This window comes from Cricetulus griseus, chromosome 2 (assembly GCF_003668045.3).
Source record: "Cricetulus griseus strain 17A/GY chromosome 2, alternate assembly CriGri-PICRH-1.0, whole genome shotgun sequence".
Lineage (NCBI taxonomy): Eukaryota > Metazoa > Chordata > Mammalia > Rodentia > Cricetidae > Cricetulus > Cricetulus griseus.
In genome coordinates, this window is record NC_048595.1 from 423,118,788 (window position 1) to 423,132,279 (window position 13,492).

The 13,492-nt window shown below is 38.4% G+C and overlaps 1 protein-coding gene across 4 annotated transcripts in view; it reads right to left on the reverse strand.

The window, feature by feature from the left end:
• Positions 1-13,492, reverse strand: part of Ikzf2 (IKAROS family zinc finger 2) — a 148,620-nt gene that overhangs the window by 8,250 nt on the left and 126,878 nt on the right. For all 4 annotated transcript variants that reach the window (XM_027397147.2, XM_027397146.2, XM_035441019.1 and 1 more), the window contains 2 exons: positions 7,142-7,279; positions 982-1,125 (listed from right to left, as the gene is read on the reverse strand). In XM_027397147.2, the coding sequence (XP_027252948.1) occupies positions 982-1,125; positions 7,142-7,279 (282 nt within the window). The remainder of the gene's footprint in view (positions 1-981; positions 1,126-7,141; positions 7,280-13,492) is intronic.

Sequence of the window (13,492 nt, forward strand, 5' to 3'; positions counted from 1 at the left end):
AAAACAAAAAATGCAGGTGCATGAAGGAAACATTTTAGATGGACACTGCTACATTAATTTTTGAAGGCAAAGTTTGGGAACACTTCAAGTGCTTTTTAATTCTAGATCAAATAACCAAAGAATTAATATTGGAAATTAAAACAGTCAAACAAAGCTGATACTAATAGAAATGAAAAGATACCACAAATGTGTGGCCAGTAGTGTAGATCTCATCTCTTATTCAGTATGAATTAAAATAACATGTTAGCTTTAACATATAATCTCACTTTATATATCATTGTATGTTGAGATGCTACTTACTATCATCCTGTAATACTTTCCCATGTGTCTAAGGCAGTGTGTGTGTGCACATGTGTGTGTGTGCACGTGTGTATGTGTGTGTGTGTGTGTGTGTGTGTGTGTGTGTGTGTGTGTGTGTGTGTGTGTGTGTTATGTACATGGACGGTCATAGAATTGGAGAGAATGATGGAGCAAAGACATGGATCGTTACATAATGGGGCAAGTCCTTCTGTGTATGTTTCTCTTATTAGTTAATGAATAAAACACTGATTGGTTGATTGGCCAGGCTGGAAGTGACGAAGCTGAGCAGAATCAGAACATAAGCAGGGACAAACAGGAAATGGCTCTCCTCTCTTCTCTTCTCTGTGGAGACGCTGAGCCAGCTGTCATCATATAGCAGGCAAGGGAGTTGCAGGTCTGGTAAGCCAAGACCACCACGTGGAAATACATGGATTAGTAGTTATGGGTTAATAATTAAGTGAGAGCTAGCCAATAAGAAACCACAGCCAAACAGACAACAGCTTTATAATTAATATAGCGTCTCAGTGTGCTTCTTTGGTGCAGAGAAGGGAGGAGGGACCCTGCTGGGCCCGAAAGCTCTCATTACACTTACACAACACTCATATGCTAACACATGGAATCATATCTTTTTCCCATCACAGTCCCAGGTGTGGAATGAAGTCACCCCTCTGTGCTGCTTACCCACAAACTTCTGTGGAGTGGAGCTTTTGCGCTTTCCCATATTTGCTGTGAGCTTCTCTATGACAGCAGGTCTCTCAAAAGGCACCAGAGAAATATTGTTGTCCATAATAGGCTCTTGTTCTTTACAATCTTCCATAGGCGGTACTACACAAAACCATGTAAAAGGCAATTTGGTGACTTCTTCAGCATTTGAGAGACACAGATAAGTAAGCTATCCTGATACGTGTTATAAAAAATAAGTCTGTCTAACCAAATAAAGGAAGTAAAAACTACAGCATTAAAGAATATTCTTTAATAACACACACACACACACACACACACACACACACACACACACACACACACACACACACACACGGTGGTTTATTTTTATGAATCTGAATCTCTCTCAGCTCAGTGATATAAACTGTTGCTACTACTGGTGATCAACCAAAATGCTTATCTGATTTTTTTTCTCATTTTATTCCTTCAAAGTATGTTTAGGATAGACTAAAATTGATAATACTTTAGACTGCACTGCTACTGAGATTTTGAGGCTTTATTTTTCTAGAATAATTTACATATGCCACCTTGTTTTGCAGAAAGGCTTAGCAGCAGCAGAATATTTGACAACTCTTCCCCCGCACGTTTTCCTGGAGCTGATTTTCTATTTGATGAGCTCCTAGTCTTACTGGCAGCACAACAACCTACATGTGATTCTTCATGCTGGAGGTTCGGTTCTGCACTTGTCTGTAGATAGTAGACTGTAGTATCTTTAAGACTGTAATTTATTTCTAAAAACAGCCAGTCAGCAGGACAAAGGAATCCATTTCCAAACTGACACATTGGCTCACTGAACTATTGCCCTGATTCATTAGATGGACTCCATTCGTTACACATGCCTTAGTTGCTGTTGGCTTCAGTAGGATAGACAAGTGACTCATAAAAGTTGCTATTCAGTAAGAATCCAGTCCAGGATATTTAACTAGGAAGAGGGTGACATTCCACACAGATCAGATGGGGTGATTAACATTAGTGCTCATACAAGAGAGCAGAAGGTTCCATCTCCTAGGTGCTCTGTCCTCATTCAGCATACACTGTAAAGTGATTCACCTAGGTCTGTGTATTTGTAGACGACAGACCAATTTTGTGAAACCCAATACATTCTAATCTATGGGGGAGAGGGGGTGTGCAGCTGATGAACATTAACATTTTAAAGCAAAGATGAAATGAAAGCTCATATCACATGACTTATTGATTATCAATACCTGTTGCTGACCTTAAAATGAAAAAGATAATCAGAAAGGTATCTTCACTCAGCCATTTTAAAAGAAATCAATAATCAATATTTGGGTAACCTAGTGATTGACTAGAAGAAGTTAAAGTTTACTCTACATTTAATAAGATACCCTCTGGATCTGAATAATAACGAATCTTGTAACTGTTGGTTGTAAGCTTGGAAAAAAAAAAGGCAAGACAAGAATTAGAAATATGGGCATTAACAGTGATATTATTTATGATAGTATCAAGAAGAAAATTCTTTCCAAAGCATTACCTAAGATATTAGGTGATCTTTTAACCACTGTAAAAATAACTTGGAAAACAAACGAAAAACAATACCAAGATGACCACAGAACTCAGCTAAGTGAGCCAGGAGGCAGGAGGCTAAAATAATGGCATTGGTGTGGTGAGGAAACAGGCAGTGGAATGGAGATTATGCCCTTGTGTTTTCAGTAGTAAACTCATAAGCACTTATTACCTAATAAAATAATTACATGCCGGACATGGTGACTTATGCCTGTAACCCCAGCACTTGGGAAGCTGTGGCAGGAGAATTGCCATAAGTAGGAGGTTATCCTGGGATATGCACCGAGTCTATTCCGAAAACAAAAACAGCCTACAAAGCTACAAAGTAGTCCACGTGTGAACCAAAGAACAAATATATATCACAAGCCCAGACACAGAATAAAAAATATTGGTGGCAGACAAAAAAATTGTTGTAAAATTTGCCAGAAAGGCAGCAAAAGTCGTCGATGGGGTTTGCCCTGCAAATTGAATATGCTAATTAGTTCTGAAATGAGTAGTTCAAAGTGTGGCAGTTTTGCTTTAGGTTTTACACTGAATTTTCACATTTGCACACACCTAACACTCAAAATGAAACCTGGGTGGGGACTGTCCCACACCACATCCACTTCAACTCAGATGGCTTGTCTCAAGTTCAATGAAGCTCATGTGAACTGAAAACAGTGACTACAACAGAGTTTGTTTTATTGTCAATTTCACAGCAGCTCTTCATGCCAAAAGGCAAACTTTCTGCCGCATTGGCAATAATAATAACGGACAGAAACTTGGTTGTAAGTACTCCTTCATAGCTTTATATTTAATAATTTATACAATACTTTCAAGCACTCCAGGAAGCAGATGCTCTTCATTCTACAGACAGGGAATTGAAGACACCGAGATTAGAAGTAATTTTTTCTGTGCATCACTAACAGGTCACAGTGTTAATCTTGGGAGGTCTGGCTTTATGGAGTCCCTGGACTGCGCTATAATTTTTTGTGGACATATTTTGAATACCGACATATAAAACAGCTTGACAGCCTTCTAAGTTCATGAGGAAAAGACCTGACACTTTCCCCCTTAACTATATAATTGGAGATTTTGCTTTTATAAATGTGGTGAAGTTTAACATATTGTTTCTGGATCTATACTGTTTAGAAGTCAAAACTAATTTTCTAGTTAGCTCATGTCTCAATTGTATTAATTACATGACAGAACATTTATATAGATTAAAGGTATATATACACATACGATAATAGCTTCATTTTTTTTTAACAAACTCCATAACTCGGCATCTTCTTTGACTGTGTTTGGTGTAATATGGAGAATAAAATATATTTATCTTTTCATATCATATCTCATCACACGAATAAACTATAAAGGTAGATCCACGAGAGTATTCCCAACACTGCTTCTTCTAACCATAAATACTATCAATTTTCAAATTCTAGGAAGACTTCATTTTCCTTCAGTTCAACAGATATTTATAAGAGCATTTGATTTTCTTCCTAAATATGCCTCAGTGCCCCATCCCACTCCCTTGTCCTGGCACTGCCTTTTCACCCTTTCCTTGGCTGGCATCACTGTCTCCACCCTGCCCATTCTGTCCCCTGACCCAGGAAGACATCAAACCTTACTCTACAATGGTGTTTCTTTCCTTTGGATGACACTGAAATTAATCACCCAGTGGCATCTTATCAATCAAATCGTGGTATTCACAGGCTGGCACAGCATACAGTGCTTTTGTCTCCCAACCTGCTACTTGAGCCTTGCTTTCTGTCCCTCTTTTATTTCACTTGGATAATCTGCTAATGGTCTTTGATGCCTACACGCCTCTTCTCTTCATGGAATACACAATCTGGCAGCTGTCAGGAGTATGGACTTTCTCTTTCACCTCTCATTCTCAGATCTGATGCTACGCATGTTTGAAGATGTCCTCAACTTTTCCATCAGCGATGTCTGTGCTCATGGAGAACTTCAGACACCACTCCTACAGTGTTTGCGTCAGTTCATTTTGTTATTTTTAACCTGGGTTGTCCACTAATATAATAAAGGCATATAGAATGTGACATTTTATCTATTTCTAGAATGTTCCACAGCAATTCTTGATAGTCTTTTCCAGGTGAAGTGGATGAATACTCCTTTTTCTTCAAACCCTTCTTCCCATGAAGAACCAGTGTGGGGACAAACAAATTTTGGGAAAGAAAGGCTAAGAAAAATAACTATGTCAGACATGGAGTTGGTAGTAGCCCTACTGATAAAAACCTCCACTCATACCACTAACAGAAAGAGCGAAATAGGTAAGAGGACAGGAAGAGAAGGAAAGAATAAATATGAATTTCTTAGATGTAAGACAAGCTTGCTATATGAGACAATTGACAATTTTGGTAGCATTCCACCTTCTCATCCCCCACCCCCATGGCATCTGTCATTTGCTTCCTCATACTCAATGCAGTTCCCTATTAAATATGTTCTTGGAAGGAAAAGGAGGCTTACAATGCTTTCAGATTATTCTATGACTTCAGTAAGCAGCATGAAATGGTGTTAAACATGTAGTGAGTGTGGTTGAAGCACTATCTAATATTTACGAACAAATTTAAAGCTGGTAACACCAAAACCTGTCACCACTTTACTTCTCCCTGGCTTGGCCCTGCTGTCCCCAGTGCTCTGCCTTGTCTCTTTCAAGCTCATCCCTATTGTGTTTTAGGTTCATCACCAGAGCCTATATTTGAGAAGGACTAAAAATATGGCAAATGGGACAATACCAAGCCCCAGCTATTTAGATGACACATAGTTATTTCTCCATGTTATATGATTCTTCTTCTAGGATATGTCCATATACATATAATTATATATTTATATCCACTCTACAATAAGATAAACTTTTGAAAAATTCTGGCTTTTATTTGGGTCCACATGTAATTCTGAATTCTGTAAATGAATAAATAGATTAATAAATTAATAGAATTTGTATATGTCTTCTCACCACAGGCCAGAATTGCAATGGGGGAACATCACATGGAAAACTAATGACACAATGGCAAGTCACTGGAGAACTTTTGCATGGTACTAAACCTACTTCCTCTGCCTCCAGTTAGCCCCCAAACCAGCAATTTAAAACAGCTGTTCTCAATCTGTGGCTTACGACCCCAGAAGCAAACCTCTATTTCAAAAAATATTTACATTAAGATTCATAAAAGAGGCAAAAATTATAGTCATGAAGTAGCAATGAAAATAATCCTATGGTTGGGGTCACTACAGAGCAAGGAATTGTACTAAAGGGTTGTAGCATAAGGAAGGTTGAGAACCATCAATTTAAAACAAAACAATGTTCTGAGTAGGCAAATGCAACCCCCACTGTTAAACAGTGGTAACATTAAGGAGAATGGCCAATTTACTGGTTCTAAGTACTAGTGCCCTAAAATCTAATAGAAAAACATTGCTTAGGAGACATTCATTATATAACCTCTTACGTTTAATTCTCACAGCGTACCTATGACCAACATATTCAAACACCAGATAGTCAGACCAGATTTATCAAATCCCAAGGCCCACAATGTATACATTCCATGCTTGGGGTCCTATAATCCTCACTCATCCATTTAGTTGACATTTAGTCTTTATGGAAGGACTCAAACTATGCAAAAAAGTCAAAAATTTAAAATCATGAAAAAAAATCTCAAATAAAAACGACAAAATCACCAACTGTATAATGTATAATGAGCACACTTCCACAGTATAATATATATATTATACTAAAATTTGATAAACGATCTTTGATTTGTCTATATCTAAGGCAATTAATATTTATATTTTTAAAGTGACTGAAGCAAATTATACCATCTGGTATTAGTCAATACTTTTAAAATAAAAAAAAAACACAAAAATATAACCAATAAGGTAGGAAGGACTTTGGCTTTTATTTGCATGAAACGGTTCGGTATAAGTAATAGGATAAAAGAGACACTAAGAATTTGAAGAATTCAAGTTCGTTACTCTCCTTTGTGAGACCATTAAGCTGAATTAACTTTGAGGGACTCTCACACCATGGGGACCACCTTCCATACTGCCACAGTGTATTGTTAGGATGGAGATGTTTTCTGACAGAATGTGTTTTAGGGGAAAGGAGAGAGATCAGATTTTGGTCTAGGTTGTTTCTTGCATATGTACAAAGTAAAATTACTAGTTCCCCAAATAAATTGTTCCCAACAATTCCAAGCTGATTGTGCACCTCTGAGAGAAGCTATAATGCTAACACCCTCAGCATTCATGAAGAGAACTCAGAGACTTGTGTGGAACCATTTCAATAGCAAAATGCAAGGGAAGACTCAACAGTACTTTCCTGTGGCATTTCTAATATAGCTCTAATGCTGGCTGTCATTACTGTGTTAATTCAAACACATGCTATCACAACTGATTTGGGAGTGCCACGGAAACTCAAGAATCTTGTTCGTAGTGTGTTCCAAAACAGCTCACGTCAACTTGCTGAGGAAGATAATCCCATACAGAGTCAATGCGGTTGAAAACGGTAGAAAGGGAGATGGAACAACTTAACCCACAAGAAGGACTATACACAGCAGGATAGGAAGGAACAAAAATCACAAATGCGTTTTTTACCCACCATGGTGACTCATGACCTGCCCAGCAGCTTCCATGCTGACATTCTGGAGATAGTTGTGACAGCGTTCCTTGTGCTCTTCCAGTGAGCTGCGCTGCTTGTAGCTTCGTCCACAGTAGTTACACTTGTGAGGTTTACCCACTGTGGAGAGAGTCAGGGTTAGTGTGCTCCTCACCTCAGCAAATCAACAGCCAGCTTCTGATAAATTGGAAGAAACATTTATATGCTCTTCAGGCTTAGCTCTTCCTCCTCCACACTCCAGTTTAGGTGAAAACAATAAATTGTCTACTAAAACGAGAGACAGCGAGAAGATAGGAAGATCGCACCTCCAGGAGTAGGGGAAATACTGAATCAATTCGTGCTCTGACTGTAATCTCTGTGTTCCCATGCTCGGTGGCTGATGATCAATTCCTACACATTAACACATTAACCTTTCCACGATTATGCCAGGTTTCTCTCACTAAAAAGACAGATCAGGACTAGCCTGCACATACAGTAAGGTCTGTGTGTGTGTGTGTGTGTGTGTGTGGTGTGTGTGTGTGTACATATAAGTTTCAGTAAGAGCTGAGAATTTTCTGAAGGAAAACTAAAAATGCAACAGCTTAAAATGTCACTGTTTAAATAAAAAAGATTATTCATGGGTACCAAGGAAATTAAAAAGAATTCAAGCATTGAAAAATTACAGATATAACTAGGGAGGGTTTTTTTTCTCTCTCTCCCCCCTCTCTGTCTCTGTCTTTCTGTCTCTGCACTGGGTTGCAACTGTTCACACATCAGAAGATTGCAACAAGTTGATATGTTCTCCTGTGCAGATCCTGCATTTGAGATACCAAGATTTACCTTCCGTGGTGCTGTGAGCTGGGATCATTAACAGGAACCACTGGAGCCCTAACATATTTAGTTATGGTCATGGTGCCTTCCAAAGCATCTTACATTATGGAAGGTAATTTCTCCTAATAGTCAGGGAGTCATTCTCTCCATACAGCTACTAAAACATATACTGTGATGTTTATGGTGAACAACTTTGAAAAACTCATAGAAAACAAAACAAAATAAACAAAAAAGCCTTGTATAGACAAAGGACTATTTTTGGACAGAAGCATCCACAAGGTTGTCATGGAGCACTCTGGTTCTTGGTTGGACATTGATCCAGAACAAGAGACTCCAGTAAATAGTCAGTGCCAGAGCCCTCAGCCCTGAATGACAGTGTGAATCAGGCCAGGAAATCTCAATGGACTCCCCAAGGCATCATTGAGTTTTGCCTAGAGAACAAATGGCAGCCTCATTTTTCATAGTAACACCCACACTGGCAGCAACCTTACAAACCTTGGTGAGGATGACTCGAGAAGGCAGAACTATAACTACAAAAGCACTCAAAGATGCCAAACCTTTGCACTGCTGAGTAGGAAAACAGAAAGTACAACAGCAAAAGAATCAAAGCCCAAATTGCGGATTCTATTTGATGCACATACAATTAAAATCAACTATTTCATAATGCAAAATTTAATAAGGAATTTTAGATGAAAGCAATCTAAAGCAAGATAAGCCATTTAAAAATACTGGGGGAAAATTTTTACTTGTGAGAACCAGTTATTCATTGCTCTGCTTTTGGAAAGGAGCTGTTAATACACAAGTTGAGCATGGTCTTCCAGAGGAGCATTAAAACATAGGAAAATATTTTTAGACAAAAAACAGTTTAAATAATATGTATCTACATGTATGTATATTGCAAGATGCGACACTACGTACCACAGTTTTCATTTTCTGTTACCACAGAAACAATGATGACATTATACAGAATAAAGCTACTAGCCAATTAATATTCATCACACATTTTACATTGCAAGTATAGTCCACTGTGAAACAGTTCAGCCATCTTCCATCATGCCTGGTGTCAGTTTTGTGGCATTAAATACTATGATAACTGTTTTCTCTTTATTTTAACCTATTTTCTCCATGTTATTTAAGCAGCATCCTTTCTATCATGTCACCCTAACTGAAGTATGGATACATGCTACTGCTCTTGACTTCTAACCTCTGTAACCCCCCAACTTACTAGACACACACACACACACACACACACACACACACACACACACACACACACACACACACGTTTGTCTGAGTATCCTTTCTGTTGCTGTGATGAAACGCTTTGATAGAAGCAACTAAGTGAAAGAGTGAGTTTATTTCAGTTCACAGCCCATCCTGGCTGGGAAGTTAAAGCATCAGGAGGTCACATGCCCCACAACCAAGAAGCAGAAAGCAATGAACAGCAGTGTTCACCATTCTTTCTCCATTTTATACAAGCAAGGACCCAAGGCTAGGGAGTGGTGTCACCAAATTTTAGGGGTGGGTTTCCCCCCTTCAATTCACCTAATTAGCGTAACCCTTCAGAGGTTTACCTAGTGTAGATGATCCCTCACGATGTTCTTAGTCACTCCATATACTGTCAAGTTGACCGTCAGCATTAACTGTCACAACTTTTTACTGATGACAACTCATTTCCTAGCTTCTCTCTTTCTTGGAGCCATATGTGTTTTACTTCTTCTCCCATTTTGTCATTGAATTATTTTCCAAAATCCTCGACAGCTCTCCTTTTTCACCCCATCTTGTTCTCAGAGAGATCAATAGGGATGTCAGCCATTAACTTTTAAAAGAGTTTTAGAAGTATAAACTCAATTTCATCACCTCTTCATTCCCATTTTATATCAATAAAACAAACATGGGTGATGTTTTGGGTTCTGAAAGATCTTACTACAATACTATTCTATATCAAAGACAGTTGCTCTGGAAATATTTTACCCTTTCTTTTACTGCTCTCATTTATTGATTATATGTTTATCAAAAAGAACAGGAGGTACCAATACAGTGCTGAAACTGACATGCACAGAACAGAACAAATTCTCATGGTTCCCATGTTTCTATTACAGTCTGGTAAGGACAGAGACTCCATCTGCCAGCCATAACCTATAGACTGTGACAGGTTCTGCAGTGTTCAATATATGAAGGTGATAGAACAAGAAGATCTGTCTGAGGTAGGAACATCTATTACAGGTGGTGATTGTGAGCCTCCACTTGGGTGCTGGGACCCAAACGTGGGTCCTCTGGAAGAACAGCAAGTGCTCTTAACTGCTAAGTCATCTCTCCAACATGTTTATCTTATTTTTAATTATTTTTACCAGTTATACACAACCATATGTAAAGAAAAATCAAACAAAACTAAAAGGGTGTTTCAGTACTTATCCCTAGCATAGGTGTGGACTTTGGGAGCCCATTCCACATAGAGGCATACTCCCTGAGCCAAGACACACAGGGGTGGGCCAAGGCCCTATCCCAAAGGATATGACAGACTGTGAAGACCCCTATGGAAGGCCTCACCCTCCCTGGGGAGCAGAAAGGACATGTGATAGGTAGGGTTTTAGATGGGGGGGAAGGGGAGGAGAGGAGGGAGAGGGAACTGGGTTGACATGTCAAACAATCTTGTTTCTAATTCAAATAAAAAAAATCTGCAAAATAGTGTCAATGAAATACAATATGCCCTTCTTGTCTGGCCCCACAATCTAATCATAAGCTCCAAAGCAATGTTTTTCAACGTCTAGTGATTATATCCTATTAAATAATGTTTTTCTCTGTCCATCGGGGTTAGAAAAGATATGTTGTCTTTTGGTAAGGATTCATCCCCCACAAACATTCTCTCAAGCCTCCTTTGATTTCAAGGTACAAGATAATTTCAAATTGATAGTATAAAAATGGAAATGTCCATTATTAATGGAGATATTAATCATAATACATTATTATATGGCTGAATCCAATTCCATTTCAGTTCTTGTACAGCTTTTAAGTTTTCCTATTTAAAAAGTGCATTTTTAAAACTCCTCTTTGTAGTATTGTGTCCAGTGCTCTTTCTCCTTCTACAGATGTCTCACAACTAATAGTAATTGTTCTAAACATTCTGATCCCAACCCAGTCTCAGGTCTTTGCCATGCCTCCCCCCCTTCCTGCCTTCTCACAGCCAGGTGTATTTCAAACTTGCCAGAACCTGTGGAGTTTTTGGCTTATTGCATAACTGTAGTATTGGTACTACCCCTGCCCGTAGTTTCTCTATGACTGGCCTCCCCGCCTGCCTAAATCTAGTGTGTTTCTCTCCCTTTCTTCAGTAGAGGACTCATAGGCTAGAAATAAAATAATTTTCCTTTACATTTTGAAGGCTTTGTTTGATTAAACTAGTAATCTTTAATTTCTTTTAAAACACCTGATACAAATGTGGTTTTATATGTAGCCTGAAAAGCTCCTAGCATTTATTTGTATTTGATGTTGGGGAGTTTCTGAAACAAGAATCTGAAGTTTAGATGCATGCTCCTTAGCTCTCAATAAATGTATGTGAGTTATATATAATATTTATAAAAATTCCACATATATGTAAATAGATAGCATGTAAATATATAGCTATATACATGTTGTTACTAAAGATACAGTCTGTGACTCAATCTTTATATATGTATGTTAATGACTCTCTTTTTTAAAATAGGGATATCTATTGTTTCACGTCATTTGAGGAAAGAAATCTTCATTCTGACTAAGATAATCAACTGGATACTTAGTGTAGTACATTTCTGGACTCTTTTCCATTCTGTTATCTCTGTCAATAAATCAGCAAATCAAGATTTATAATAGAGTCAGTTTTTAAATAAGTCACCCAACCTAGCCTTCTCAAAGTTCAATGAAAAACTGAGGTCTTATATTTTTTATTTCCAAAAAAATCTGCATAAATTTCCACTGTTTATAACAACAAACAAACGATAAGGGAAAAAACCCTGCCTGGATGCTGACTGAGAGCTCATGGAAAGAATGGGCTTAACTTCAGAAGAATTACTATTTTTTATATTTTTATCTTTTACTTTATTTTTATGTATTTGGGTGTCTTGCCTGCAGGTACATCTATGCAGCGCTCCTGGAGCCTTCAGAGAGTAGAAGAGGTGTTGTGAACCCCCAGGTGGGTGCTGGGAATGGACCCCAGATCCTTTAGAAGAGCAATGGGTGCTCTTAAGCGCTGAGACATTGCTCTAGCTTTCACCAATTAATAACCTGATAGTAGATGTTTTCAAACATCATTATACTCTATCTCCTTGCTTGCTTGGATCGTGTGTGTGTGTGTGTGTGTGTGTGTGTGTGTGTGTGTGTGTGTGTTGAGAGAGAGGGAGAGAGAGAGAGAAGGAGGGAGGGAGGGAGGGAGAGAGGGAGGAGGGAGGGAGGGAGAGAGGGAGAGGGAGGGAGGGAGGGAGGGAGAGAGGGAGAGAGGGAGGGAGGGAGGGAGAGAGAAGGGTGTTGGGTGTTGCATCCTATGCCACTGGAGTGCCAATGGCTGTAAGCTGCATGACATGGGTATTGGGAACCAAAGTCACATCTCCAGACCAGCAAATGCTCTTAGCTACTGAGCCATCTCTGTAGTCATATGATTCAGAATTAGGTGCATCTTTCTTATACATGTTTACTTAAATTTACCTTCAAGTACTTCTTAAATTTTGGCTGCTATAATAAATGGCAATCTATTCTAAATTCAAATTGCCAACTGTCCTTTCCTATCACATATATAAACATATCTGATTTCTTCTCAGTGTATTAAGGAGATACCTGCATTATCATTTACACTGCAGCATACCTGGGGTGCTATGTGTGGGTTGGGGTGTTAAAGAAACATTTGATGAACTGTACAATATTGCAGCCAAGTAGGAGGAGCAAGCTCAGAAGGTCTACTGTAGAATGTGATGGCTACAGTTGAATATATTTTTGAAAACTGCTAGGAGTGTAGATCATAAGTGTCCAACCAGAAAAAGAATCATAGACTTCCGAGCAATGATAAACAGCTTAAACTTGGTGATTCAACAATGTGCACACACATTAAAACAATTCTTTGTACGTGGTAAACAACTTTTATCTTTTGAAGCAATTAAGTGCTAGGAAAAATGAACTTTGTTAATTCACATTGACCTTAAATTTTGAACTTATACTTCTCATATTTTGGTAGATTCCTTGGCACTGCTATGAAGGCGACTGTATCATCAACACTTAAGGCCATTTTCCTGATCGGTTTTTACCCTGTAATACTCTGTATGTCTTCTCTCTTCCCCTCCCATTACTTCATTGACTAGAATTAGGATGTTTTGCTCTAAGCATACTAGCAGAAAGGTTATTCATGCCTGACCTTCATGTCAAGAAATTTCTATCTATTCTGTTGCTGAAAACTTTTATTTTTCTTGGAAATTGCATTATGACAAACTTCCTCTTTGAATTTATGAAGATCACTACCTGGCCTTTTGATAAGCTAATTGGAAGACTCCCATGAATGGATTA